Genomic DNA, 26,978 nt, shown 5'->3' with positions numbered 1-26,978 from the left:
GATGCAAATCATAAATAAATATTTTACCATGCATACATGACGTCTATACTGATTAATTCACTGGTAAATAAGATGGAATGAATGATAATAATAATTTACTGGTAAATCAAAAATTATTAGAGGAGATGAGTTTCGCAAAAATCTTCCCTAACTTTGTCAAGTATCCAATATGGTCTCAGATAAAGTGATGTATTAATGCATATTCTAGAGAAGGTAATGGATCATGCCCAACTTGATATTTATTTAACCTTTTTTAAAAAAAAAATAATGAAGCGCTTGCAACATTAACGAAGCACCCCCATTAAAAAATAAAAACATATCACTAATAAATTAATCACCTGAGATTTGCTTTGATCTTTTTATTCAATGCTGCAGTTTAATCAAATTATTTGCTATTTTGTATCAAAAGAGTGTATTTGATTAATTAATATATTGTGGACGAAGTTAAAAAAAAACAGGTTTTGTGAAGATTTAATATCAACACACGCTGACACGCACTCATTATGTCCATAAACGATCTAGTTCTAATTTTAGGGTGTCATAAGTTGTTAAACTAAAGAAAATGGATTAAGAATAACTAATGATAATTAATTAATTACGTTGTGAATGATTAAAAAAAACACACAAATTCAGAAATTATTAATTTCTGTGTGAGTTGTCTGTGTTTCTGTATACGGCATCAGCATTCATATTTTTACAGCAGGACATAGTATAAATTACTAGTATAAAACAGCCCTATATATATATGGATATGGTTACTGCTCCCACAAAAACACCAAAATCCACTCTCCTAATTAGCAACTTTTGCAACATTATTTCATATGCGGGTCCTACAAACAACGTAAGCGTGGGTCCCACTTTATTTCTGCTGCCACTTGTAATTAATCACTCCATCCACTTGTGTGTGTGTGTTGTGGTTTCGTTTTTTTTTTTCCTAAACAAAAATCGTCACACTCGTTTAGTGGTTATGATAGAATTGGAGGAGATTGTGTGTTCACTGATCATGTACGTATGCTTTTATATTTCCATTTTCACCTTTTGATCATGTATATGTATATGTTAAAAAATGTTATACGCACTTACTAATTACTATAAATTATTAGTATGGTCGATTGTTGTTATTATCCACATGACCACATTTGATATAATTAGGTGCAAGCCGAAAGGGAAATAAAAATGAAGAGAAATTTAACGGAATAATAAATGACAACGTCATTAAAAAGAAAAGGAAAGAAATAATTAATTAATTAATTCTTATTAGAAAAAAAAAAGTGCATTCGAACTCATCCGAATATGATATGCTCTATATAAATACAGAGAACCTCTCACCAATTTGTTCGTAGGAAAGAGCACAAACCTCCACAAGCACAAGTGGTTGTTTCCTTCTCCGTTCCTATATTCCTTTCTCTTATATAAATTAAAAAAAGAGTTTGTGTGTAAAGAGATAGACTTATTTGATATGGGGTTAAAGATGTCGGAATCAACCAAACCATACTTTGCTATGGTATGTCTTCAATTCGGATACGCCGGTATGAACCTCGTGACTAAGGTTGTGCTCGACCGCGGCATGAGCCATTACGTCCTTGTGGCTTATCGTAACGCCTTTGCCACGGCTGCTATGGCACCTTTTGCTCTTCTCTTTGAGAGGTAACATATATACACTATATATATAAATGTAGAAAGTTCTCACCGGATACAAACATTTGAATTATGATTATTTGGGTTTTGTAGAAAAGTGAGGCCGAAGATGACATTTCCAATATTCATGCAGATTTTTGTTCTAGCTCTTCTCGGGTTAGTCTTTAAAATTTGGTTTATTTTTCAAAAAACATTAGCTTGATATATGTGTATATTAATTTGTGGATTTTACAACAGGCCTTTGATTGATCAGAATTTATACTACGCCGGTCTCAAACTTACTTCACCAACTTTTGCCGGCGCCGTCACCAATATCGTGCCTGCTTTGACCTTTATCATTTCCATAATTTGCAGGTACCTAAATTTAAAAGCACAAAATTTTATAATTAGTTATATATAACAGTCGCAAATACATTAATAGGTTTAATATATACAATATGGCACGTTGATGATGATGTGTGATTTAATTATTTTGGTGAAATAACAAAAAAGGATGGAGAAGGTGGAGATGAGAAAAGTAAGATTCCAAGCAAAAGTGGTGGGGACATTAGTGATAGTGGTTGGAGCCATGTTGATGATTTTGTTCAAAACTCATCTGTTCAACAATCTCCGATCTCACCTCATCGGAGATATTTCGGTGCCGGCCGGTGAGGACTACCTCAAAGCCACCGTCTTCCTCCTCATCGCCTCGTTTTCTTGGGCTTCCTATTTTGTTCTTCAGGTACTTAATTAGATCTATTGTGACGGATGACACATACATATATATAAACTGAAAAAAAAAATGTCTAAATTAAATACTGATCTCTGTTATAAGAAAATATTTTGGATTAGTTACATCTTAATCTTTTTTACCTCACTGAACTTTTAACTCATCTTTGATTATAGATCACATAATATATCTATAAAAAGGCATTATATTCTTCTAACGAATTAGGACAATACATTTCATTATATCTTTAGGCGGCTATGTTGAAGAGATACTCATCTCACCTATCATTATCGACGATGGTGTGTTTCATGGGAACGTTACAGTCCACAGCCTTAACATTTGTGATGGTGCCAAACCTTGCTGCATGGAACATTGGCTTTGACATGAACCTTCTCGCCTCTGTTTACGCGGTTCGTCCTCTCCTGAATATATTATAAATTTATAACTTGTGTTATATGTCAAACCAGAATACTTATAATATAATGTGTCATCTATAATTTTTAGGGCATAATATCGTCTAGCATAGCATACTACGTTCAAGGAATGATGACGATGCAAAAGAGCGTTGTCTTTGTCACTGCTTTTAACCCTCTTGTTGTCATCATCGGATCCATCATTGGTTTCCTCATCCTCGGCCAGAATTTATACCTCGGCGGGTAAGCCACTCGATTGACTTTGTCCCAATTAGATCATATGGTTCTGACTAATCATCATGTTTCTAAACTAACCATTTGTTGTTTTTTTAATTCAACTTTGGAATTTTAGGGTTCTTGGAATGACGATTTTATTGGTGGGAGTTTGCGCGGTCCTATGGGGAAAAGAAGGGGATGAAGAAGAGAACATTGAGGAGAAATTTCTAGAAATTGTCAAGTGTTGTAACGGCTGTGAAATCAAGGTTCTCACGATGATGCCAAGAATCGATGAGGAAGTAGTAGACGTTGAAATGCAATCTCCTGGGAAAGCTAAGGTGGCGGTGGGTTTCTCGTAGCCTCGTGTGTAGAAAAAAAAAGGTTCACGAGCTTAATTAGATCTATTGAAGTCTCTTTTTCTTTTCTTTTTTAGATAGAGGAGCAACTTTTTTCTTTGTTCTATATCATTGATCCAACTTTTTCTTGTTGTTTTTGTAGTTTTTGTTCTATAATCTTCATTAGAAGGGTAATTATTATTAAAATAACTGTTCCAAATCACTTTGACCATTGAACAAATATCCGCTAATCAATTTAACCTTTGTAGATTGTAATATAGTCTGACAATGCGCATTTTTGTATCCTTTGTAAAAAAACTCAGAATCACATCTACTCTGACTTATGTAGAGGAAACATACTTTTTACCAATAAATTCTCAAAAATGTTACAACTATCTTTCCTATAGTATAAATCCCCGGAATTTAGAAAGAAGAAACAATTGAACAATTCACAATACAATACATCATGGCCATCAACACAACTACCGTCACCAAATCCATGGCTGCAGCCTTCTTCACAATCATCGCCATGGCCGCGTTGGCATCTGCAACCACCGGTTTGGTTCAACCTCCTGAATCTGACCACTTGGTTAACAAATGTATGGCTAAGATATCTTCAAGGTGCGCGATGTATGTCACGGCAGAAATGTATATCCATGGTCCGCTGAAACAAAACGGATGTTGTCTAGAAGTTTATCACATGGGACGTATTTGTCTCCACATCATGACAAAACATGTCATCGGGACACTTATTCCCAAGGTTAAAGGTCACAAGAAACAAGACTCTCTCGCGAAAAGCACACAAATATGGTATCTTTGTGTTCCGGTTTAATTTTACCATCTTCAATATCTTGATTTCATTTTCATTAATGGAAAAGCATGAATGGGGATTTCAAAATAAATCCAAACTAAGGCTTATATTAGTAGATTAATGGTATACCAATGATTTGTTGTTTTTATTTATGTCAAAAAATTTATGTATTTTAGGCTTATATTCAATCAATTGAAATAAAGTTGGGCCTTTATATCTCTATAGAGAATATAATAAGCTCTTCCGTTTTCTCCAATAATATGTCTTGGCAAGTAGGGCTCAAATTTCAATTCACATATGACAGATAGAACTGTAACACTGATCTGAACAAACGTATAGAAGCACCTCTCGTTTATCATGATCTTTCCATGTCACACACTCGCACTCCTCGAAAAGGCTCGATCGATCTTTCCGTTGACCTTTTAGGTCACTTGACATGCAAGTAATGATTATAAATAGAACGACGGGTGACACATGTTATTTTTTATGGTATAGTAAAACGGCAAGATTTTTATTTTTCCTTTAACCAGAAATAAAACGACACGCTGTACTGGTTTGAGAGCGTTTAAAACGACACGTTCAGTCCAAATTATGTATTTTAGTATTTTACTAGCTTTCAACAAGAACTTACATAAATTCACTTGAGAATTGAGATCAGTACCTCAGTTACATTAATCTTTCTCTTGTAGCTATTTATGCTACTTAGTGTTTAACAATATATATATAGTGATACAAATAAAGAAACCAGAAAGAAGAAGCTAATTAACAATTAATTTTGGATTGGACGGCCTTAGCTTGCTCGTCTCATTTTCCATTTGCTTCTATGTAATCTTAATCGAGGTGTCATCTCTCTTTCTTTTTAAGAATATATTGTTTCTTCAGAATTTGCAGGAAGATCCCAATCTTGGTTTTGGTCCTTTGCTTGTTGAACCTTCAAGTGCTTCAGGCAAAAGCATCTGGAAACTATGCAAGAACATCTCCCATTCATCTGCACTCATGTCCCCAAAATAAACACCTTCTTTCTCGTCATGATTCACACAGACCGGGTGGCTCTTGCTCCTCACGATACTCCTATCTTTCCTGTCCTCTTCTCTGTTAGTGCCAATTGCAATATTGGCCACTTTATCATATGTAGTAATCCACTGGTTTGGTGGACATCGCATGAGAGCAGATAGATTTGCAGCAATAAATGGAACTCTTGTGAATAAAGGCACATGTAACATATCTGGAAGCTCTTCGCACTCAAATTCATCGTCAAACTGAAAAATTCCACACTCAAGCTCTGCTTCTACTTCATTGCATTCACTTGTATAATCATCATCATTGTCAGTTCCACAACTCACGCTTTCTTTTGCTTTGTTGCAAAGAATCTCCAACAAACTAGAACTCTCTTCCCCTCTGCAGATGTCCCGAGTCATCTTCTCGCCTATCTCTGCAAGGCAAAGCCCTGCTGCAGCAGCTTGTTTCAAGAATATGGTGCAGACAATAAGAACCCGCAAGGAAGACTCCTGCATAGAGCCTACTAGCTCGGTTCTCAAAAGCTCTGCGTCTTTGAAAGGGTCTAAATTTGATATATACTGAAGCTCAGTGTCGGTGAATGGAACCGAAGCTTGAGGCCAGTTAAGCCATTCGAAATAAGGATCTTCAAGGCGTTCAGGTAGGCAAAGACCATGATCTATAGGCACGAGCTCTGCTGCACCAACTCTGTTACAACAAGTACTCTCATCTTGGTCTTGTAGCTTTTTCACTAACATGTTTCCAGCGTGTCTGTCAAGGTTCAAGACTCTCACATCAAGTATACCAATCCTATGGACCGATGCAGCCGTAAAGCTTCCTGGTCCAAGTTCTCCAGCGTCAAAATCATGACCCACAAATCGTTGCAAAGAGGCAACTTTATAGGCGGCCTGATCACTATCACTGACATGGAAGGGAACATGCGAGATTCTGACCAATGCAGTTGGTGGAACCCCGGAAAAGCCTTGATGGTCTAAAAGGTAAGCAGCCAATTCCCGGATTCCTGTTTCACCAACTCGGATTGAACGTTTCACACCTAGTTGTCCGAGCATCAAACCGCCAGATCCTCCTTTTGGATTGTTGAAAGCTAAAGGCTCTTCATCAACAGGCTTTGCAACTGTAATGCTGCGACCATTTTCGGTTCGCAAGAGATAAGCACCTCCTAAACCACTTGGTAAAAGCAAAGGCTGAGCTCCAGAAACTATAGCAATGGTTACTTCAGCTACAAGGGTGCGTATAGTGGGGACTCTTTGACCACCGAGAATCTCAACGCGCGGAGCAGCAGCGGAGCCATCTAGATTATTACCGGATATGGAGAAGCATGGAGTAGAGATGCTTCGGTGGTCCAAGGAGTGTGAGAGAGTACTGGTTTGTTCAGTGTTGAAATCAAGAAAGTTAAAGTCGAGGTTGGTTAAAGATAGGAGTCTGCATCTTTGTGAAGATCGGCTAAACTGCGGGCACCGTTCGGTTAGTGGACCGAGAGCCACGGCCATACAGTTCATGCCAATACCGTTTATTGGCTCAGAATTAATGGTGGCAACACTCTTCTATGAATTCGTCAATCATTTAAAAGACAGATCACCACCAGGACAGCAAGCAAACCGGATTGATACAGAGAGATAAGATGGTGTTCTTTGAATCCATTAGCACCTGCAATGTTTTTTTTGGTTACTCTAGTTACATGATGACATAAGAAACTGTTGTTCAAAATATGAATGTAAGTCTAGGGAACGCGAATGGGAGGGGATATACCTTATAATCAATCCCTCACTCCTCCAATTGTGAATCGCCGCAAGTTTCTGCAAGTTTAAAGCAAACTTCTCGTTTACATTCACATAACATTATTATTAAGAGAGCCCTAAAAGATTCGAGAACCATTGCTTGAAGAACAAGTCATTAAATCTGGAAAATCTTTGATATGATTCCACCGAGTTGATATGGATTTAGCAGATAGATAAAAAAGAAGAAGAAGAATTTGAACGTACCCTGAATACAAGTGAAGGCATCCAGGGAAAGAACGAAGAAAGATTGAACAAAAAGGGGAGCGTCAGAAAACCGACACCGTCACCGAAAAAAAAAACTTTTTTTTTTTTCCTGGGACTCCCCTTCCCAGACACTTCTTTCTCCTTATTTTTTTTTTTTTTTTCAAATTTAGGTTTTTTTCTTCTCTTTCTTTGATCTCTTTCCTCCTAAATTGCTATAAATGTTTGTTCTTCTTATCTACGATTCTGAAATTTCCCGCTTTTGTAGGAGAGAAAACCATAATGAAATTTGCCAATAATAGACATGATAAAACTCTGTTTTGTTACTAAGTAATGCAACTGTTGTTTGTCAATCATAGAAGATTCAGTTTTAGCAGAATCTGAACTCTTAACAGACGCTAATGGATGATGCTCTAAGAGAACTAAAGAATCCTTGAAGCTAGAGATTATATATATTTTTCACAGGAACAAGAAAATGCAAAAAAGTCTTATGGTCATAATATTAGAGTAGCAATAAATGCTTCTTCATGAAACAAGATTACTTTATATACAAATTAAAACAGAAATGTTTTTATATATATTATGTTATTTTTCTTCTCGGATGTAAGGTGCAAGACACACTTTTGTGTTGCAAACCTCAACATCTCTCTTTTACAAAAAACCTCTCTTCATTTTTCATACATACATTTTTTTTTCTTTCCCTTGTGTTCCTTTATACAATTACCTTTGATTGATGTCGTGACGGGAGGAATTGTGCTTTTCTGAACTGCTGCTAGTTTTTACAGCTTGAACGTTAAAAGCAGCTTCTTCCGGCGCTTTTTTTTTTTTTTTTTTACAGACAGATGATTACGACGGCTACTACTACAAGGAGCTTCGATGATGCCTTTTTGAAGGTTGGACCAATGCTCGCCGAAGCTGTTTCAGATTTTGAGATATTTTTTAGTTGAGTTGAGTGAAATCAACAACAAATCCATATGGATGCAGATATTGAGAAGAGAGAGAGAAGACTTACATGGAGTTGGAGCAGGTGAGGGAGTTTGTTCTCTGGTTGGTTGTGATTCTGGGCTGCTTTTTGATGGAGGTGGGATATGAGTAAATACAACGTGGGGAAGTGGACTAGATACTGGGATGGCATGATGACGTGGCGGGGTAGGGTTTGGTGCTGGTGGGTGTGCGTGTGGGTGTGGCTGAGACCGGTGTGGTGCAGGCGTTGGTGGTGCGGTATGATGTTTCAGAGCATAGTTTCCTTTTGGTCTCCTCTGCTCATAAGGGCAAGGCGGCTTTCCCGGGGGTAAAGGTGAGTGTTTGTGTTTGGTTGGTGCTGATGCAGGTGCAAGGCCTTTAGTTGGAGGTGAAGGTTCTGGAGCAAGTTCATGATGGTGGTGATGATGATGATGATGATGATGATGGGGATGAGGATGATGATGGTGGTGTTCGTGGGTTTCAGGCTGAGGGGAAGGGGAAGGGGATAATGATGTGGCAGGTGAGTGTGGTAAGATCGAGGAAAGACGGACTTGCTTAACTTTACCAAATACGGTGTGGTTTAGGCCGAGATTTTTGGAATGGGAGCCAGTGATTGTTTGAGCAAGTTGCTTCAACCTCGAAGAAGAACCAAATGTGAGCAGAACAGAAGAATGAACTATTGTAGGAGGCGCCACTGTTGAACCTCTGGAATTTGACAAGGTTATGTACAAGTTCTGCAATTTAAAAAGGAGAGGATGGATTTTAAGATTTCAATTCATTAGCAATAAGACAGATATTGATATTGTAAAATTAGAACTGTCATACCTCGTAGGGAGCCAGATTAATACCCTTCTTCAGCTGGCTAGTGAGTTCCTCAAAGTTTGTTTGAATTTGGTAAATCGAAAAGTTCAATGTGAAGTTAAAGAGAAGTTGCGCTTTCTGCAGAGGAAATATAGGCTGGGGAGGGATCACAGTGATACCTCCAGGGAATTTAAGCACTTCGAAAAAGAATGGTTCCCCGAACAAGGATTCAGTCAGGCGGAAAGACAACTGCTTTTGAACAAGAGTTTCAAAAGCTGCCTTGATCAGACTCTCAATTTCGGCAGGTATCTTAGAATGCTCCTTCTCGGGATCAATGGCAAAAACAACCATTGTTCTGTTAAGATCGCCTAAGCGTTCAAGTGCTAATACCACAACCTGTGTCAAGAAAGTTGACAGTAAGTTACAGAATGATGAACATGGAAATTATGAAATCCATGCAAAGTGAGATAAGGATGGTGAGTAGTTACTTTGGTCATGGGAAAGCTTATTTCATCGGTGATATCGTTCTCAAGCTGCAACAAATTGTCTTCCATGAATGAAACTGGTTTTCCAACATCAAAACTCGCCACTATTTGGTGATCTGCACAAGAAACAAACACCAAAAAAGCAACATTATTGTTCCGTCACGAAACAATTTCCATAATCCAAGCAAAAAAATCCTTGGCTGCCCAATCAAGTGGCAACAACAAGATAAGATTTCGAAACCAAACCAGAATCACTGGAAACCGCAGCTACCACACACAAAAAACTATGCACCAACTAGGCCAAGTTTCTAAATTGATTCTACCAACTAGCTTTGAGAGAATATTATATGTATAGTAACAAAACGGGAAATGGAGAAAAAAAAAAAGATTATGGTGAACATACTAAGCATAAATGGAAAACAGATCATTGCATAGAAGAAATACAAAATCATGCTAAAGCAAGCTACAGTTGAATAAAAACATTCTGAAACATTTTTAGAAACGTTACCTTTCAGTTTCAGGTAGTCTTGGATCAATAAGGAAAAAAGATATCCAAATTGAAATCCACAGGTTTTTTTTTTTTTTTACATCAGAATTGATATAAAGAAAAGGCTTAGAATAGCAGTTTCTCTAAGTCCAAGTCAATTGAAAGTCCTACATCATCTTCCTCAAAGAATTGAAAGCAAATCCATTAAAAATATAAAGCAGAGGTTTATTCTTCTCTAAGCTTTGTGACAGCTCATTCAGTTAGTTTCTGCGCTACTACATATCTTCCCCATGTGAAATTCCAGAAAGAAAAAAAAACACCAACGAATCAGAAACCCTAGATCTGAACCACAAATCATATCAAAGCCAGATTTGGGTGAGCCTTGACGGAATCATGAATAGAAAAATCGAGGATTAAATTACCTTTAAACCGTGGATCGAGATCTAGATCACCTCGATCTGCTAAACCGAGGAATGGAGGTAACCAAAACAAGGCGGAGAGAAACACAGCAGCGGAGAAAGCAAGAATCAAAACGCATCTGAGACTAAAGTAGCTAGAGATCCGAACGCAGCAGCAACAACATCTGTTTTTTCCTCCTCCCCCGTTATTATTCCTAGCCGTAGCAGCTCCGTCGCTCACTGGAAGATTCTGCTCTTCGTCAGTATTCTTCCCCATAACAACAATAATACATAGACAGCAGCGAAACAAACAGATTCATTCACGGGAAAACTCCAAATCCAAAATCAAAGTTGTTCCGATCGGTTCCAGATTCTGCCGCTGCCATCAAAGGGGGCAAAGGCTATTATCTCCTCTCCCACCCAACCAGAATAGGATAAATCAGAAGAACAAATTCGATGATGCTCCAAAAGCAAGCAACAGAAACGGTTTCAAGTGGGAATGGAAAGAAAAATGTAGGGATGAGGGGAGACGGAGAGACGAAGGGAAGAGAAAGGAGTGAAGTAGCTTTCTCTGCAAATATGACAATAAGTCTCTTTTTTTATTTTTTTCTTTTGTGGGAGAAGGAAGAGTAAAATATGTATTTGTGCTGGGGAGCTTTGCTTTTATCTTTTTTTTTTTTTTTTTTTTTCTACATATAAAAAGATTTGTTTAGTAATTATGTACAGAGCAGTTGCCACTAGTGGGTGTGTGAGCTCGTGTCAGTTTGAATTTCGAATTTTTATTTCTATATTATTTTTATTCTTTTAGGCAAGAAAATAATAAAATAAATTTTAAAAATAAGATTGATGGGTGGATACATTTTTTGGGCTAATTATTATAAAACATGATACAAATTAGATGGACTTTCTAATATTAAAAATTATAATTGATGGTTTCTATCTAGTTCAATTTGTTATGCAAAAGTCATCCAACACAACTATAGCACGACAACACATATTGATCTCAACATATTTTTGAAAAATTATTGGGTTCACTCCGAACTACTCTTATTCACCTCCTCTTAATAAACCAATCAGAATACAACAAACTATCATGTCATATCATATTTATAAAATAAATCAAAATTAAAATAAAAAGACAAAACAAGTTAAGGAAACCAATTCTGTAGATTTTTTATTAAGGAAATTATGTTGGTTTAGGTTTATAAAATAATGATTAGAGTTTGGATTTTACAATTAAACGAAATCATATGTCGGTTTGGGTTTACAAAAAAATTATTAGAGTTTAGTTTTTACAATTAAACAAAATTATATGTCGGTTTGGGTTTACAAAAGAGTGGTTAGAGTTTAGAGTTTAGATTTTACAATTAAACGAAATCATATATCGGTTTGGGTTTACAAAAAAGTGGTTAGGGTTTAGTTTTTACAATTAAATGAAATTATATGTCGGTTTAGGTTTACAAAAGAGTTGTTAGAGTTTAGAGTTTAGATTTTACAATTAAAAAAAATTCTATGTCGGTTTGAGTTTACAAAATAGTGGTTAGGGTTTAGATTTTAAAATTAAGCAAAATTATATATCGGTTTGGGTTTATAAAATAGTGGTTAGGGTTTAGATTTTACAATTAAAGAAAATTATATTTTAATTTGGGTTTATAAAAAGAGTGATTTGGGTTTAGATTTTATAATTTAAAACTATAATATAATATTTAGAATTAATTGATATACAGAATTTGTTTCTTTAATCAATAATTTGTTTACTTAATTAAGAGGGGGTGAATAAGAAACGTTTACCCTAAGATTCATCCCTAAGGATGAACCCTAGAATTGTATGCGACTTCCTGTTGGTTCTAAATTGAACTCCAATTCTAATGCTTTGTTCCAAGTCCAATTGTGAAATGGTTCAGTGTGTAGCTACTAATTATATTAAAAAAAAAAAAAAAAATCTACAGTACAACATCACATTTATGAAAGCAAACTAATGTAAACTCCCAACTATTTTGAGTGTTTTTAATTAAGAAACCGTAAATCAAATACACTTACTATTATGTCTAACAAGAAAACAAATACTATCAAGGTATTTAAGAGAGTCAGAGAGACAATTTATATTGATGGGAATTGTGAGAGTAACTTGTTGAGAAGACAAGTAGTTGTGAAACTTGTATCACGGAAGAAGAGACAAAAAAACAAAAAAATAAAACTTATAGGTCAAACATTTTTGTCACTTTTCGTCTACGGCAGAAATCTCCCCCCCCCCCCCCCCCCCCCCCCCCCTCTCTTCGTCGGTGACATGAATTTTTATTAATTCAGAGTTTAATTTCACGATATTTATCATACTACCTTCTACTGTGATGTGTCTAATTAATGCTCTTCTTTCTTTTCCAAAAAAAAAAACTTATTATCAAAAATAAATAAATCGGAATCGACTATTCGTAGGTTCGCATATTCGTCATGGCCAAAAGATAGGTTTCGTAAGTAATATTTATATCTTTCGCACAAGAAGTTTTAATGGTACGTCACTGATCTAACACAATTTGGTTATCTAACTATCACTTTCGTCTTTAAACTAAAGACACAATCTAATACTATATTCATAATTGAGATGAGAGATTCTAGAATGGTCAAGCTTTGTTAGCACATCATACTTCTCAGGTTCTTGGTATGTCAGCTTTTTTTGCTTACGAAATGTTGAAGTAAAACAAACGTAAATCAAGATTGAACTATTTTAATAATAACAAAAAAAAAGACAGATCGAAGGTTGGTTGGCCGCCAGCTGAAACATACACAAGTCTCTATATAATAAAATTATTTAATGCAAATTCAATAACAAGCTAACATGTGTGTGTGAGATACACACTATCCCAGTCCCAGAATTAAAACTCAAAGTTGATATACTGTAAACACACAGAAACAGAAGATCTACAGTAAACAAATGAACAAAGTAAGAGAAAGAAACATGACAAAGCAAAAAAAAGAAAGATACAAAGACCAAAGTGAAACAGAAGATGCTTAAAAAGAGTCAAAGAGTTAGATTAACCTTTAATAGTCAAAAGGCCATCCACTGTAACCCATATTGGACTGTTGTTGTTGATGTTGATATTGTTGCTGTTGCTGCTGGTGATTATGATGATAGTGCCCTTCTTCTGCAGTCGCTGTGATGTTTGTTTCTCTACGGTTTTGACCCGAGCTTGAGCTAGACGAGCGGAATGGCCAGAGGTTTGAGAAAATATTCCTTCTTCTGTTGTTTTCTCTTCCACTGGTGCTTCTGTTCTGACTACTCTGCGTGCTTGAAGAAGATCCTCTTGATGGTAACTCTTTACGGCAGACTGGGCATGAGTTATGCTGAACCAGCCACGGGACGATGCAGTCAGAATGGTAGATATGGTTACACGGCATCTGTTTTGCTTCTGCTTTCAGTTCAAACTCGTCCTTGCAAACCGGGCAGTGAGAGTCTGATGACTTGAGATGCTTCTGTGTGATCTTTATGGTTGGCAATGCATCAATTGATGATTTTGGTGCTGGTGGTGGGCCTCGATGATGAGTACCCGATGAAAGCTGTTCAATCAGTTCTTCAAGACCAGGTCCGAAGAAATAGTCTCCAGCGTTGGTGCCACGTGTGATACCAATTCCAGGTGCTGCACCATTGACAAAAGCTTCAACTGAATGATTATTATCTCCACCAGCCAATCTAAAGGGAGCTTGACCACCAAAGATCAATAGAGGAGCTAAGTTTGAAAAGCTTTCAGAACCGGCGGCAGAGCCACCAAGTCTTCCGGTGATCTCTCGTTCATAGCTTCTTTCAGCTAAGCGGGTTCTCATAAAGGCAGAGAAAGCTTCCATGAGATCAAAGGTTGGATCACGGTCAACATCCCTGTGAGCTCTAAGCATATCAAAGGGGCTACTCGGTCCTAGATCGATTTCCTCAACAAATCCTCCTCCACAATATGAACAGACAGCATCTCGAGCTCGAAGCCAAACAGCACGCTGACATCTGTGACACCAATGAGTATTTCGAACACTTGACATCCTCTTCCACCTCCTCTTCTTCTATCACAATCTCCTTTGTGCAGAGTTACAAAACCCAGCAAAAACAAAAGTCCTTGTGCTTGAATAGCTTGAAAGATTAATTTTCCAGTCAGTCAGGTACTAGTTAATGTAGCCTGCAAAAGCCGGTAGGGAGAACTGTTCACCAACTCCTGCTAACTTTTTTGCTAAGTTGGTAAACCAAAGAGGTTTTGGCCATATCCTTACTTTCCAAGCTTACCTCAGAGCTTTAGTCCATACTACAAGATCCAAATGTAACCACAAGTCATAACATAATTCAGCAAACAAAGACCAAATTTTACAACAAATTGTTTCCCTCAACAAGAGACCCTTTTTATTCACAGGTTAGAACATTAACGCAGCTCACTACTTATACTAATCACTACAAACCAATTGAAAAAAAAAAAGACCAAGCACTCCAGGAACTCAGAAACTCTATGAATCAACCACATTTGCGCTAAATAAAAAATCTCCAAATGTGAACCATACCGTGATCTCACAATGAAGAGATAACTAAAAACAATGAAGAACGTACAATGCAAACGATCTACACTAGTGATAAACGAACACGTCTTTCGTACGGATAAAATCAACCAAAACAAGATCTATTAAAAACCCAGATCAAGCTTCACCAAAACGAAATCAACAAAACCAATCCAAGAAAATAGAAACAGAGCAAAATCACGAAAGTATCCGAGAGAGAGATGATCTAAAAGCACAACCTTAACGGCGACGTATTTAAGCAAATCTGATCCAAGGATCCAAATCCAACAAGAAAAGCTAAACTCAAGAATTGGATAACCTGGTTAATTTAAGAAGAGCTAAAAACTCAATCAGTTACATACCTATTCACATAGATCCAAAGGAAGACGAAGAAAACCTTAAAAGAAGCTGTAATGAGATTAGATTTTGGAGGAAGAAGACGAAGAAAAAAAGGGAGAGCTATCCAGGAAGAAGAATCTCTCCGTTACACTCTATTGAGAGTTATTGACTGTAAAACAAAAACAAAAAAAAAGTTAATAAGAAAGAAAAAAAAAAGCTTAGCTTAGTCCCTTGGTGAAACAAAGACATAAAATAAAGCACTTGTTGTCTTTGTCTCTGTGTTATTATTCTGAAAGACTGTAATAATATCCCACGTGCCACGTGTCTAGTACTATCAAACTACCCTCTAGCTTTCTCCGTATTTACAGTCCCTACCTGTCTGACACTCCGCCGGCTTTTTGTCACGCTTTCTTTGCTTCCGTCTGAAGATTTCTCAATATACTCACGATATACACCACCCGTTACATTATTTGCTTTTTCATCTTATAAAATTTCGAACTATAATTTTTTTAGAAAAAAGAATAATTCAAATATGCTCAGATTTAATGTGAGTAGACAAATTTTTAAAAAATGAAAATAGGAAATGTCAACGAAGCAAGTTTTATGGTCTTGTTGCTAGGATTTTGAAACCATCTTCTTACGGCGCTTACCGCCGGATAACTCATTGGCCTTTGTACGGATGTAGCTCCTAAGCTGCTTCAGAATCTTCCTCTCACTCACACGCAACACTAGCGAATGATATAGTCTCCTGTCTTTAGGAAGACAACAAGCTTTGAGTCCAGCAATGTCATCTTCGAAAGATGTCAATGATCCGTATAAGCTCTCTCGCTTATCCACAATAGTAAGAAGAGCTTCACTGACACCGTCTGTGAGAAGAACATCGTTTTCACTTTCTCCAAGCTTGAACTTGTGTTTCCCAATTGTTAACACGTAAGGAGAAGAGGGAGATGAAGATCCTTTTCCTTCTTTTGAGAGACTTGCTTTTGTTGATATTGCTAGATCCAGTTTATTGTATGCGTCGTCTGGTAAAAGCAGTATGTAGAGTAGGATCAGGAGCTCGGTTTGGGGTTCTCCGGTTGAAGAAACCTCAAAGTATTCAGAGTTTTGGCTCTCGCATCCTGCGCAACCTAGTTTTCTCCACAGGGCGAGTCTAGATCGAGTGTACCGGCTTGTGAATGAGGATGAGCTCCATTCCGTTACTAATTCTAGGTCTATATTTACTATGTCGTAAGGATTATCAGGCTCTGTAAATCCGTACCTGTGGAGTAACGTAGCGTTACCCATCAAACCGTATGTATTGAATACCTACAAAGAGTATTATGGCATCAATGCAAATGAAATATGATTCTAACAGACTCACTCGACTATTAGTAATAAGCACCCAAAACAAAAAGCATACCTCAGCTCCAGCTGCAACATCCTTCACCATAATCATTTTTAAACCGGAGAGATCATCTTGCAACATTGAAGAGTTCTCTTCTTCTTCTTCATCTTCTTCTTCTTCTTCTTCGGCTTCGTTGTCAGTGTTTTCACCAGGAACTTCCTCCAAAAATTGCTCAGGCGAGGATGAACTTTTACTGGAAGGCTCGTCTTCATCAGTGGCCTCATTTACAGCATCACCATTGTCAGATTCATCAGCTTCAGTATCGGACTCACTGTGAGATGAGTCAGCAGTAAAATGAACGTCTTCTGCCCCAGTTTTATGATTGAAGCTGCAATATGGAATAAACAGGCAAGATTCAGAAGAGTGGACAATGAGTAAATTATCACGTTTTTGTCTAAAACCACATATAGTTCAACAAAAACCAACTTCTAAGGACCATTTTTCCCACATGCAAAAGACTCAAAACGGAAAAGCACAATTGCAAGTATATAACACAGATGCTGCAATCATGAATCAGGCTGTGAAAAAAAATTCAGCACACTAATTGCTAAATGTATAGATTGTCTGCAATCATTGACAGGACTTAAAACAGACTCGGTGTAAATCTAATCGAAGTGATTGAACCTAACGAGATGGCGAGACCCTTAAAGTCTACACAGAGAAAATCTCTACCAGGACAACATAAATAAGTAAATGTTGGTCAGATAACTAGGCAAATTGGACGGTATACAAGATGCAATAAAAACATAAACTAAGTAGCTAACTATATGTCTACATTCTGTGATTCAACATAGAACCTTAAACAAACATCATCAACGAGGTTAAAATTGATGCAAAGCTGATAGAGCCTAAAAAAACTGATACAGGAAAGCATTTCTATGGTACTATGCTTGGCCTCAACTCCAACTAGGGTCTTAGGTTAATACATAAACAAGGCCTCAAAAAACAATAGTGAGGTATAAACTTACAGATCTGCAAGAGGAACCATTCCGGATCCATGGTAGTCATCGATCTGGAAAGACCGTGAAGCAATTAGACTCTTAGCCGCAAGATACTCTTTAATCCCAAAGGAATCAGGATCAACATTCTGAGGCAGTGAAGAGGTAAGTGGCGAAATGTTTTCTTCCCAATCCTCACATATAAGAACATGATCTTCCTTCACCACCTGCCTACAAAAAATTCACACTGATGAGTAGTGACTTCACAACTCAATTCCCAAGATTCCATGATCAAACGCAATGGTATTTCAAAATTAAGATAAGAAACCTTGTGAAGCTCAGTTCCAGATAAGAGAGAATCCAAGTCTTCAAGAGACCAAACTAGAGGCAAATCCTCTTGAACAGGAAGAATCTGAAGATAACCAGACCAAGGTGATTCTTCACCTAAGCTTCTCTCGTACATGAGAGCTACAGAGAGACCTAAACTTCCATCTAAACCAGCGGATTCGATAATCTCACGAGCTCCACTCGTTTTGATTGTGAGACAAGCAGGTTTCGAGATATTGGCGACAACATCTCCTTCTTTCAAATCGCAGGATGCTCTCACGGAGACACCATCGTTTTCGTCGTCCACGAGGTTTAGAGCGTCGCTGCAATCAACTCCGTTAGCTTTCATCCATCTCTTGAATCCTCTTAACCTCCTGCTAACAATCAGAGAGAGAGAGAGAGAGATAACGATTAATTAAACAAAACTGATAGGTTCTGAGAGGATTGAGAGATAGAGCGAGAGAGAAAAAAAAACCTTGTGGCCATGATTTATTGGTGATCTCTGATGAACTCGCCGGAGGAGAACAAAATCAACGTCCGGTAAGAGAGGCAACAACGACGGCGGTTGATGAATGAGAAAGGGTTTATGATGTTACTGTGACATAGAAAAGGTATTGACGAAAATACCCTTCCATCTTCTTTTTTTTTTGAATTAAAAAAACCTAAGTAATTTGGTTAGAAAAACTTCTAATAATTGATATATTTGTAAACTTTTAGTTAGGTTAAAAATTTCTTACATCCAACTTGATATAAAGTAAAATATTTAAAGAGTTTTACATACGGTTGCCCGAAAAAAAAAAAAAAAGAGTTTTACATACATCCAACTTTGAAGACAAGTTATTAATTTAGTGGCAAGAATATAATAAGCATAATGTGTAATGTATATATTTCCTAAAACAAAAGTATCTTGATCATAAATACATTACCAACTAAAAAAAATCCCACGCGATGCATGGGTAAACAAAACGTAATAAAATATATTTAGTTATTTTAAAATACATTCAATAATAATTAACATTAATATTGTTACAAAATTTAAAAATTTATATGCAAAGTAGAATATGATGTTTGACGAAGAATTTTTCTTGTTATTTATAGAAAAATTTGTGGTATCAATATATCATTAGGAGTATTGTGAGAGGCTTTCAGTTTTTTATATGGTTATATTTTAAAGAATAAATATGCCGTAATTTTTTTTTTGTGCTTTTTTCTTATTTTTAAAAACATAAATTGTATGGAATTAATACATTAAAGTGTATTAATATCTTGAAAGTTTTTTTTTATTTTTTCAAACATCATGGGAGTTACATTTTAAAGAATTAATATGCAATAAATTGTGATAATGTATATTATTTTTTTTGTCAACTGTGATAATTATTATTATTAAAGTAAAACAAAACATCATTATTCTTTAACACCTTGAAATTATTTAAGAATAAAATTGTCTTTTGTTTTATAATTATAAAACAAATATTTTATTCTTGATTTACTGAAAAATTATTGAAAGTTACAATGTTATGGTAATTATATACAATATTGATAAATGATACCTCATAAGTAATATACTTACTTACAAAATATGTTGTCCAATAAAACATATATTTTATTCCAATTATTACATTAAAGTGTATTAAAATGATGAGTGTTAGTTTTTTTTTTGACATCAATAAATTTTTGTTTACTGGCAAACATTATGGGAATTACATTATAAAAAATTTATACATATACAACAAGTTGTGATTATGACTATAATAAAGGAAAAATAAAAATATGATATTGTTTTATATCTTGAAATTATTTTTGATTATGATTCAAATTAAAGGAAAATAAAATATCATATTTTTAAAAATCTTGAAATTATTTAGAAATATGATTTGATCTTCTGGCACAAAAACCAAATATTCTATTTTTTGTCAACAAATAAATATTATAATATTTTCATATTTTTTATATCTTAAAATTATTTTAAAATAAAACTACCATAACTATAATTTTTCTAGAACTATAATAGTAATGATTTATTCTTTAATTTCGGCAAATTATTATTTGAGGAACTATAATGTTATGGTAAGCATATAAAATACTGATCAATGATATATATATATATATATGTATATATTTATAATAACTAAAAAGGACATTGCTAAAATGTTAAGATATTTTTAAGGATATTTTTTATGTATTTAATATTATAATCTGGAGAGGAATGAGTGCCACTTGTGAGCTTTTTAAAGTATGAGTTTGAAAAAACATTAATTATTATAGGAAAATAAATAAATACTTTAAGGTAATGTTAGTTGAATACAAAAAATTATAGAATTTACAAACTTATGTGAGGTTTGAGATATGAGGGTTATTGAGATGTGTGTCTTTCTTTTTATAGGAATATTTGGAGTTAGAAGCCTATTAAAAATTAATTATTTAATTGGGTAGTTATGCACTAATCCTTATATCAATTTATATCTATAAGAAGTTACATAAGCTATATGAGAGTTACAAAATGCAATAAATTCATAATAATATATTTTAATATTTACTATGTTTCTAATTGTTATTAGTCATTCATAACAATACTAATAATATTATGGAAGTTACAAAAATGTCAACATATAACAGAAGTAAATAATTTCAATTAAATGAAATTTGGTACCTTAAAGATGGATATGATTATTAATATGAGAGTTATAAAAGATGTGATAGAATATGAAATTTACTAAAATGTGTAAGAAGATGCACCAAAAAAAATACATTTATTAGTGTTACAATATGTGATAGGAATTTCAACCTAATCAAATTTATATGAGAGTTACAAAATATGTGATAGAATATGAAATTTAATCAAATATGTGAGAAGATTCATAAATAAATACATTTATTATTTTTTTCAAATATAAATAGTTACTATGACTAATAGTATATGATAGGAATTCAAGCAAAACAAATTATAATTATATATATATTGACTTCTTTCTTTAAAAGATATATACTATAGTTATTTCTCTCTAAATATTTATATTAAAAAATATATATATATATATATAAATTTTAATATACTTTAGTTTGTTTTAGTTAGAATCAAATTGAAAAATAATGTAATAATCATATCATGTTAATTATCTCTATTAAAGTTAAAAAATAAAAGAGAATGACATTATTTTGGACAATATGCTACATAAATTAAAAAATAAATTGAACATCTTATAATCAAATTGAAAAATAATTTAATAATCATATAATGTTAATTATCTCTATTAAAGTTAAAAAATAAAAGAGAAAGTCATTATTTTGGATAATATGCTACATCAAATAAAGAATAAATTGAACATCTTATAATGTATAATATCAAATTATATTTTATCTTAAATATAAATATAAATAATATAATGTATGTCATATAAAATCAGTTGAAAGAATATACTTAAATATTAAAGAGAAAATAATACATATTACCAAAAAAAAATGTGAAATTGCAACTTTTTAGAGATTGCCAAAAAAGAGAACTTTACTTTATTACATAAATTGTTACGTTATATATATGATAGACAGGAAGGGTAAAGTATGTGGTAAACAAGCCAACGATAATTAAACTTTGTCATCATTAATTACAACAAGATAAATGAATACTGCTCCGTCAACACAAGAACAAGAACGTGGTAAGAAGCAACAAAAGCTTTCTTCATTTAATGAACTGTCGGCAATTTTCTATCCTCCACAATCAGAAACGCGAAGTGTTGATGACTCCACCGGCGAATGCTCTTTCAAATCTGATTTAATGACTATCTAATGGAGTGATTTAATAATTTGTGTTTTTTACTTTTCCATATATATATATATATATATAAAATATTCCCACCATTGTAATTTTTATTTTTCAAAATAAGAATAAAGATGTGATTGTCTCTATCGTTAAAATCTGCATCTTAAAACAAAATTTATTTATTTGAGTTGATTGGCTTAACAACAAATCTCCTATATATATTTCACCAAAGTTGAAACCCCTAGTTAGAGTTTAACATTATACATCAATAGTATCGATTGTTTTGAAAACAATAAATATTTGTGTTTACATGTGGAAAAAAAAATCTCATATTTATTAAGCATAAAACCTTATTGATCAGTTTTCATAAAAAAATATTGTCATGTTCATAGGAAAAAATGGAAAATTTAGCGTTTGGTTTTAGAGTTGCATTCTGTGGACAATTGAAGATCTACTTAACCTGCATGTGAATCGGGTAACTAGCATCATTCAACGATGTGGCCATGTATGCATGCAACCAATAAGCTTCTTTTACTCACTAAACGCTTACCTTATAAAGTAAGCTACTCACGTTTGTAATCAGATTGAAAGAAATCTTATCTCTGATATTGACCAAAATGCAAAAGTATGAGTAGGCTGAGATCAGTGAGTGCAATCTTTTATCATTCCTTCTGTGTCGAAGCCTTCAAATAGACCATAACTGCTGGAATCCTCATCTCCGTTCAGTGAATGTGGCTTAATGAAATCAGCGAAGAAATCTTCAAAATCCTCTGGGATCACTGGTTCCTGCTCAAAGCTGATCAACTCAGGAAAGTTATAAGGAAAAGGCTGCGTCTGCGGCTTCTGATGCTCTGTTGGAAGTAAACAGTACTGTGGCTGTTGATACACCATATCATAAGGAAGAATCGGTGTACATTGCTCTTGTTGTTGCTGCTGAGTATTGACACCATCTTCTTCTTCTTCATTACTGAATACTGCATCAACTTCAAAGAACCTGTCCTCGTCAGACATATCAAACAAGTCTTCTTCGGTGCTGTTGTCGTTGCTCAAGCGAGTCATGGCCATCTTGGATCTTGAATCTTGATCACCTTGCGGAGGAGGAGGAGGAGGCAGACTCAGCTCTTGTTCTTGTTGTTTAGTAACGCCAACATTTTCTTCCTCTAGCGTCGTCGTCAAGAGAAACTGTTGTTGTAGATAAGCAAAATCATAATAAGGCTGCAGTTGGTGACCTTGAGGAGGAGGAGGAGGGAGAATCGGTGCACTTTGCTCTTGCTGTTGCTGCTCAGTTACGACACCATGTTCTTCCTCATAGTTTAATAACTCATAGATGGGGTTAAAGAACCCGTCTTCGTGGGTCATCACCATCCCGGATCTTGAATCTTGACCTTGCGGAGGAGGAGGAGGAGCAAGCTGTTGTTGAACGCCAACATTTTCTTCCTCTAGCGTTCTTATAAGTTGCTGATACGCATAATCATAATAAGGCTGCAGTTGGTGTGAATCTGGCCGGGATGCCCCAAACTGCCATTGATGAGGTCGGTAAGAATCTAGCGGGCTTGGCCAAAACTGCTGTTGTTGATACGCCAAATCACGAGGCTGCGGTTGATAAGAATCCAGCGGGGCTGGCTGAAACAGAGGTTGTTGTTGATACGCAATATCATGATGAGGCTGCGGCTGCGGTTGATGATACTCGACAGTAGGAGGCTGCTGCTGCACAACCTTCTTCTGCGTCTCATTCTCTTCTTTCTTCTTCTTGTTTATTGCTTGTGGACTCCGATAGATCTTGCACAAAGAATAGTCCTACACGCATGCACCAACCAAAATAAAACTCACAATAAAATAAAACAAAAACTTAATAATTAACTTGGGAACCAAGAAACGCATAGATACCTTGAAGTCATCATCAGCAGAAGTAGAAGGCGGACACTGATCAACCCAGTATTCATGCATCAACCAACTAGTTTTTACGCCATTAGGTTGTTTCCCAACGTAGTATGATAGTGCGGTTTTGTAACCAACGAGGCCTTGTCCATCGTCAATCTCATTGGAAGCAACTGTTGCATGCCAGTATCCGCCTTTGTCGCCACGTTTCTGCTTTTTCCCACCTTTACCCATCTTGTTCTTCTTCGATACAAAGAACCATTCTGTATCATTACCCTTCTTGAATTTCACTACGTACGTACATATTTCCAAAACAAATACAAGTAAGCGATTGCACAAAGAGAAAGAAGAGATAAAGTTGATATATAAAAAGAGTAATGAATTTGTTCTACAAGGAGACAAACCTGTTAGTTCTTCAGGATTGGACTCGTAGATGTTCACGAGATGAATAGGAAGGTCGACCAAAAAGTCTCTGTTTCCGCCCAAGTAGTCTCGTTTCCGGCAAAGTAGCAAGAAGACCTCCAAGTCTTTTGGTCTATAGTTAAAACCTGGCGGAAAGCAAAGTCGTCTTGTCGAAGGAGGAGAAGACAAACTATGATCAGCTGAAGAAGAAGAAGACAAGTGATGATCATCATCAGCTGAAGAAGAAGGAATCCCTGACGGTTCCGGTTCCGGTTCTGGCAAGGATCTTTCTTTACGCTTGTTTCTTCCAGGCATCGACGACATCATCTGAATATCTTTAGACAATCAGATAGCAAAGTATCAAAGCACGTAATATGATTTGTAAGAGCTTCAACGTAGGTTCATGATATATGTATGTATCCCTTTTATTTATATGGATTGTAATAAGTCGACCGGTGGCCATATACAATATTTGTGAATTTTATCAAAATTTTTGAAAAGATATACAATATGTATTTGGATTCGAAATAGATTAGATTTAGATATGTTTCGAGACTTATTTGATATTATCTTTGTTCATCAAAATATATTTTAAAACTTTTATCTTTGTTATTCGTCATCAAAATCTATATATTTTAAAACTTTCGAGTTTAACGTATATATTTTAAAACTTTCGAGTTTAACGTATATATTTTTATTTTTATTTTTGCGGGAGAGAGAGAGAGAGAGAGGATGAGCGAGAAAGCGAAAGTGATAGTGAGAATGCTACAAGGTTGCAACAGCATGAACAAGCTCCGTAAGATCCATTCTCATGTCATCGTCAATGGTCTCCAACACCATCCTTCAATCTTTGACAATCTCCTCCGCTTCTGCGCCGTCTCCGTCACCGGTTCTCTGTCTTACGCTCTCCTTCTATTCGACCGTTTCGATTCTTCTGATCCATCAACTTCGGCTTGGAACTCCCTTATCCGTGGCTTCTCCGTTTCCTCTTCTCCTCTCTCTTCGCTTCTCTTCTACAATCGAATGCTTCACTCCTCTGTTTCACGTCCCGATATCTTCACTTTCAGTTTTGCTCTCAAAGCCTGTGAGAGGCTGCGTTCGATTCCGAAATGTTTGGAGCTTCACGGTTCGATTATTCGTTCTGGATTTCCTGCTCATGCCAATGTTTCCACTTGCCTCGTTCGTTGTTATTCTGCGAATGCGAGTGTTGATATTGCATCCAAACTGTTCGACGAAATGCCTGTGAGAGATTTGGTTTCTTGGAACGCTATGATCTCTTGCTTTTCTCATGCTGGTTTACATCATCAGGCGTTGGGTATGTACAAGCGAATGGTAAATGAAGGTGTGTGCCTCGACGCTTACTCGCTAGTTGCTTTGTTATCTTCTTGTGCTCACGTTAGTGCTTTGAATATGGGAGTTATGCTACACAGGATCGCCTGTGACATTCGATGTGAGAGTAGTGTCTTTGTGAGTAATGCTCTTATCGATATGTATGCAAAATGTGGTAGCCTTGAAAATGCTGTTGGTGTTTTTAATGGTATGCGCAAGAGAGATGTGTTGACCTGGAACTCAATGATTATTGGGTATGGAGTTCATGGGTATGGCGTAGAGGCTATATCTTTTTTTAGAAAGATGGTTGCTTCTGGGGTTAGACCCAATGCCATTACATTCCTTGGGTTGTTGCTAGGTTGCAGTCATCAAGGTCTAGTTAACGAAGGAGTTGAGTATTTTGAAATCATGAGTTCACAGTTCCATGTGATCCCGAACATTAAACACTATGGATGCATGGTGGATCTCTATGGACGTGCAGGTCAGCTAGCAAAGGCCCTCGAGATGATACACGCGTCTTCCTGCCATGAAGATCCTGTATTATGGAGAACCTTGCTTGGCTCTTGCAAAATCCATAGTAATTTGGAATTAGGAGAAGTGGCCATGAAGAAATTGGTGCAGCTCAAGGCTTTCAATGCAGGGGATTATGTGCTTATGACTTCGATATACTCTGCAGCGAATGATGCGCAAGGTTTTGCTAGTATGCGAAAACTAATAAGACGTCATGATTTACGGACAGTTCCAGGCTGGAGCTGGATTGAGATTGGCGATCAAGTTCACAAATTTGTCGTTGATGACAAAATGCATCCAGAGTCTGCACTTATTTACTCAGACCTCAGAGAAGTAATCCACCGTGCCATTTTAGCTGGTTACAAGCCAGAGGACTCAAGCAGAGCTGCTCCTACTCTCTCTGACCGGTTTTTAGGATCTGCAGATACATTTCACAGTGAAAAATTGGCTATTGCATATGGATTGATGAGAACTCCTGCAGGAACAACTCTCCGGATCACAAAGAATCTGAGAGTTTGCAGAGATTGCCATTCTTTTACAAAATGTGTATCAAAAGCTTTCGGTCGGAAAATTATTGTAAGGGATAGAGTTCGATTTCATCACTTTGCAGGTGCTGTTTGTTCTTGCAACGAGTACTGGTGACAATATTCTCATTCAGCCTAAAAAGGTTTGACATTAGCTTGTTTTACTCTATCTGCGTTAGATTCGTGTGCCTTGTGCTAATTGATAGTTATTCACATGTTTTACTCTCTTGGTGTTTTGTTAAATAAGTTTGCTGATAATATGAGGTTTCTGCAATTTGTTCTATTTTCTGATTCGATGTCAATATGAACTCCGTTTCGTTTACAGAATTATCACCACAAGATTCCTTAAATGGAAAAGGGAGAGAGAGGAGATGAGACAATCATTGCCACAGGTATCATCACATCGCTAATACATTTCACTTGTGTTATCTTGTAGTGAGGGAATCCCAACTTTTTGTTTCTTGGCTGCTTATGATGTTGGAACTTTTGGGTCTGATAGATTAAAATTGTGGAGCCAGGTTTCTCTGTATAGATGAGTCAGACAGTCTGACAATGTTTTACCTTGATATACAGATTGTCATTATGGTTTGAGGTCTGTAGCCCTCTAGTTATTTGTTTCTTGATTTTATAAAATTTGACCATTATTTGGTGATTGGCAGAGGTCGTGATTATGTCGTGGAACAAGAATATAACAAAGACACGAAAATCTCTGGGGAGGAACCAAAGAAAAGAAGCATCCAACCTCCAAGAAATTGCAGAAGGTGTGAGACTTGAGAGCATTTCTTGGGATTGCAAGACTTGCAGAGAAGAATCG

At 35.9% G+C, this 26,978-nt stretch overlaps 7 protein-coding genes and 1 pseudogene across 10 annotated transcripts; 3 read left to right on the top strand and 5 right to left on the bottom strand.

Annotated features, from left to right (window-relative positions):
• The first annotated feature begins 897 nt into the window (after positions 1–897).
• LOC104791953 (WAT1-related protein At3g56620) lies at positions 898–3,531 on the top strand. 2 transcript variants are annotated; one of them, XM_010517967.3, is made up of 8 exons: positions 898–1,005; positions 1,318–1,647; positions 1,732–1,794; positions 1,876–1,992; positions 2,131–2,359; positions 2,599–2,757; positions 2,852–3,003; positions 3,113–3,531. In XM_010517967.3, the coding sequence occupies exons 1-8, from the start codon at positions 968–970 to the stop codon at positions 3,333–3,335; spliced, it is 1,311 nt and encodes a 436-aa protein (XP_010516269.2). In that variant the 5' UTR covers positions 898–967; the 3' UTR covers positions 3,336–3,531. The 2 variants fall into 2 exon arrangements, with proteins under 2 accessions (XP_010516269.2, XP_087310352.1); XM_087454226.1 differs by lacking the exon at positions 898–1,005 and having other exon boundaries at positions 1,338–1,647; positions 2,671–2,757.
• Positions 3,532–3,688: 157 nt separating this feature from the next.
• On the top strand, positions 3,689–4,143 carry LOC104791952 (uncharacterized). The gene has a single exon (XM_010517966.2). The coding sequence runs from the start codon at positions 3,778–3,780 to the stop codon at positions 4,141–4,143; it is 366 nt and encodes a 121-aa protein (XP_010516268.2). The 5' UTR covers positions 3,689–3,777.
• Positions 4,144–4,700: 557 nt separating this feature from the next.
• LOC104791951 (phosphatidylinositol 4-kinase gamma 8 pseudogene) lies at positions 4,701–7,354 on the bottom strand (annotated as a pseudogene). Its single transcript, XR_015559705.1, has 3 exons — positions 7,122–7,354; positions 6,889–6,935; positions 4,701–6,786 (listed from the first exon to the last, which is right to left on the bottom strand). The product of XR_015559705.1 is annotated as a phosphatidylinositol 4-kinase gamma 8 pseudogene (transcript).
• Positions 7,355–7,594: 240 nt separating this feature from the next.
• LOC104699167 (uncharacterized) lies at positions 7,595–10,991 on the bottom strand. Its single transcript, XM_010414501.3, has 5 exons — positions 10,277–10,991; positions 9,371–9,483; positions 8,907–9,278; positions 8,131–8,815; positions 7,595–8,033 (listed from the first exon to the last, which is right to left on the bottom strand). The coding sequence occupies exons 1-5, from the start codon at positions 10,527–10,529 to the stop codon at positions 7,951–7,953; spliced, it is 1,506 nt and encodes a 501-aa protein (XP_010412803.3). The 5' UTR covers positions 10,530–10,991; the 3' UTR covers positions 7,595–7,950.
• Positions 10,992–13,042: 2,051 nt separating this feature from the next.
• Positions 13,043–15,445, bottom strand: LOC104791950 (E3 ubiquitin-protein ligase RZF1). Its single transcript, XM_010517964.3, has 2 exons — positions 15,139–15,445; positions 13,043–14,532 (listed from the first exon to the last, which is right to left on the bottom strand). The coding sequence occupies exon 2, from the start codon at positions 14,273–14,275 to the stop codon at positions 13,289–13,291; it is 987 nt and encodes a 328-aa protein (XP_010516266.2). The 5' UTR covers positions 14,276–14,532; positions 15,139–15,445; the 3' UTR covers positions 13,043–13,288.
• Positions 15,446–15,522: 77 nt separating this feature from the next.
• On the bottom strand, positions 15,523–18,426 carry LOC104791949 (ribosomal lysine N-methyltransferase 3-like). 2 transcript variants are annotated; one of them, XM_010517963.3, is made up of 5 exons: positions 18,240–18,426; positions 17,766–18,138; positions 17,468–17,664; positions 16,515–16,827; positions 15,523–16,420 (listed from the first exon to the last, which is right to left on the bottom strand). In XM_010517963.3, the coding sequence occupies exons 1-5, from the start codon at positions 18,248–18,250 to the stop codon at positions 15,731–15,733; spliced, it is 1,584 nt and encodes a 527-aa protein (XP_010516265.1). In that variant the 5' UTR covers positions 18,251–18,426; the 3' UTR covers positions 15,523–15,730. The 2 variants fall into 2 exon arrangements, with proteins under 2 accessions (XP_010516265.1, XP_087310351.1); XM_087454225.1 differs by having other exon boundaries at positions 17,468–17,668; positions 18,240–18,368.
• Positions 18,427–22,163: 3,737 nt separating this feature from the next.
• LOC147942865 (uncharacterized) lies at positions 22,164–24,125 on the bottom strand. The gene is made up of 4 exons (XM_087456215.1): positions 23,804–24,125; positions 23,409–23,689; positions 22,497–23,318; positions 22,164–22,397 (listed from the first exon to the last, which is right to left on the bottom strand). The coding sequence occupies exons 1-4, from the start codon at positions 24,123–24,125 to the stop codon at positions 22,164–22,166; spliced, it is 1,659 nt and encodes a 552-aa protein (XP_087312341.1).
• A 390-nt stretch (positions 24,126–24,515) lies between these two features.
• Positions 24,516–26,960, top strand: LOC104791948 (pentatricopeptide repeat-containing protein At3g56550). The gene is made up of 3 exons (XM_010517961.3): positions 24,516–26,307; positions 26,490–26,556; positions 26,824–26,960. Exon 1 carries the CDS (start codon positions 24,534–24,536, stop codon positions 26,280–26,282), a length of 1,749 nt encoding a protein of 582 aa, XP_010516263.2. The 5' UTR covers positions 24,516–24,533; the 3' UTR covers positions 26,283–26,307; positions 26,490–26,556; positions 26,824–26,960.
• The last annotated feature ends 18 nt before the right edge of the window (positions 26,961–26,978 follow it).

This window comes from Camelina sativa, chromosome 6 (assembly GCF_030686135.1).
Source record: "Camelina sativa cultivar CO46 ecotype springtype chromosome 6, ASM3068613v1".
Lineage (NCBI taxonomy): Eukaryota > Viridiplantae > Streptophyta > Magnoliopsida > Brassicales > Brassicaceae > Camelina > Camelina sativa.
The sequence above is the reverse complement of the archived record's forward strand: the minus strand, read 5'-3'. Positions and strand labels throughout refer to the sequence as shown.

What these genes read in the sequence shown, in the direction of transcription:
- LOC104699167 (XM_010414501.3), bottom strand. Translation starts at nt 10,529, where the DNA reads ATGGGGAAGAATACTGACGAAGAGCAGAATCTTCCAGTGAGCGACGGA. An exon ending in TAAGCTTTCCCATGACCAAA is followed by an intron (nt 9,279 to 9,370) that starts GTAACTACTCAC and finishes TTCTTGACACAG; the next exon opens with GTTGTGGTATTAGCACTTGA. An exon ending in TTAATCTGGCTCCCTACGAG is followed by an intron (nt 8,816 to 8,906) that starts GTATGACAGTTC and finishes TTTAAATTGCAG; the next exon opens with AACTTGTACATAACCTTGTC.
- LOC104791952 (XM_010517966.2), top strand. Translation starts at nt 3,778, where the DNA reads ATGGCCATCAACACAACTACCGTCACCAAATCCATGGCTGCAGCCTTC.
- LOC147942865 (XM_087456215.1), bottom strand. Translation starts at nt 24,125, where the DNA reads ATGTCGTCGATGCCTGGAAGAAACAAGCGTAAAGAAAGATCCTTGCCA. An exon ending in CAATCCTGAAGAACTAACAG is followed by an intron (nt 23,690 to 23,803) that starts GTTTGTCTCCTT and finishes GTACGTACGTAG; the next exon opens with TGAAATTCAAGAAGGGTAAT. An exon ending in GGTTCTTTGAAGTTGATGCA is followed by an intron (nt 22,398 to 22,496) that starts GTATTCAGTAAT and finishes GTGTATCAACAG; the next exon opens with CCACAGTACTGTTTACTTCC.
- LOC104791949 (XM_010517963.3), bottom strand. An exon ending in CTGGAACTGAGCTTCACAAG is followed by an intron (nt 17,665 to 17,765) that starts GTTTCTTATCTT and finishes TTTTGTAGGCAG; the next exon opens with GTGGTGAAGGAAGATCATGT. An exon ending in ATGGTTCCTCTTGCAGATCT is followed by an intron (nt 16,828 to 17,467) that starts GTAAGTTTATAC and finishes TCCATATTGCAG; the next exon opens with CTTCAATCATAAAACTGGGG.
- LOC104791953 (XM_010517967.3), top strand. Translation starts at nt 968, where the DNA reads ATGATAGAATTGGAGGAGATTGTGTGTTCACTGATCAT. An exon ending in CTTCCTATTTTGTTCTTCAG is followed by an intron (nt 2,360 to 2,598) that starts GTACTTAATTAG and finishes TTATATCTTTAG; the next exon opens with GCGGCTATGTTGAAGAGATA. An exon ending in TTCTCGCCTCTGTTTACGCG is followed by an intron (nt 2,758 to 2,851) that starts GTTCGTCCTCTC and finishes TATAATTTTTAG; the next exon opens with GGCATAATATCGTCTAGCAT.
- LOC104791950 (XM_010517964.3), bottom strand. Translation starts at nt 14,275, where the DNA reads ATGTCAAGTGTTCGAAATACTCATTGGTGTCACAGATGTCAGCGTGCT.
- LOC104791948 (XM_010517961.3), top strand. Translation starts at nt 24,534, where the DNA reads ATGAGCGAGAAAGCGAAAGTGATAGTGAGAATGCTACAAGGTTGCAAC.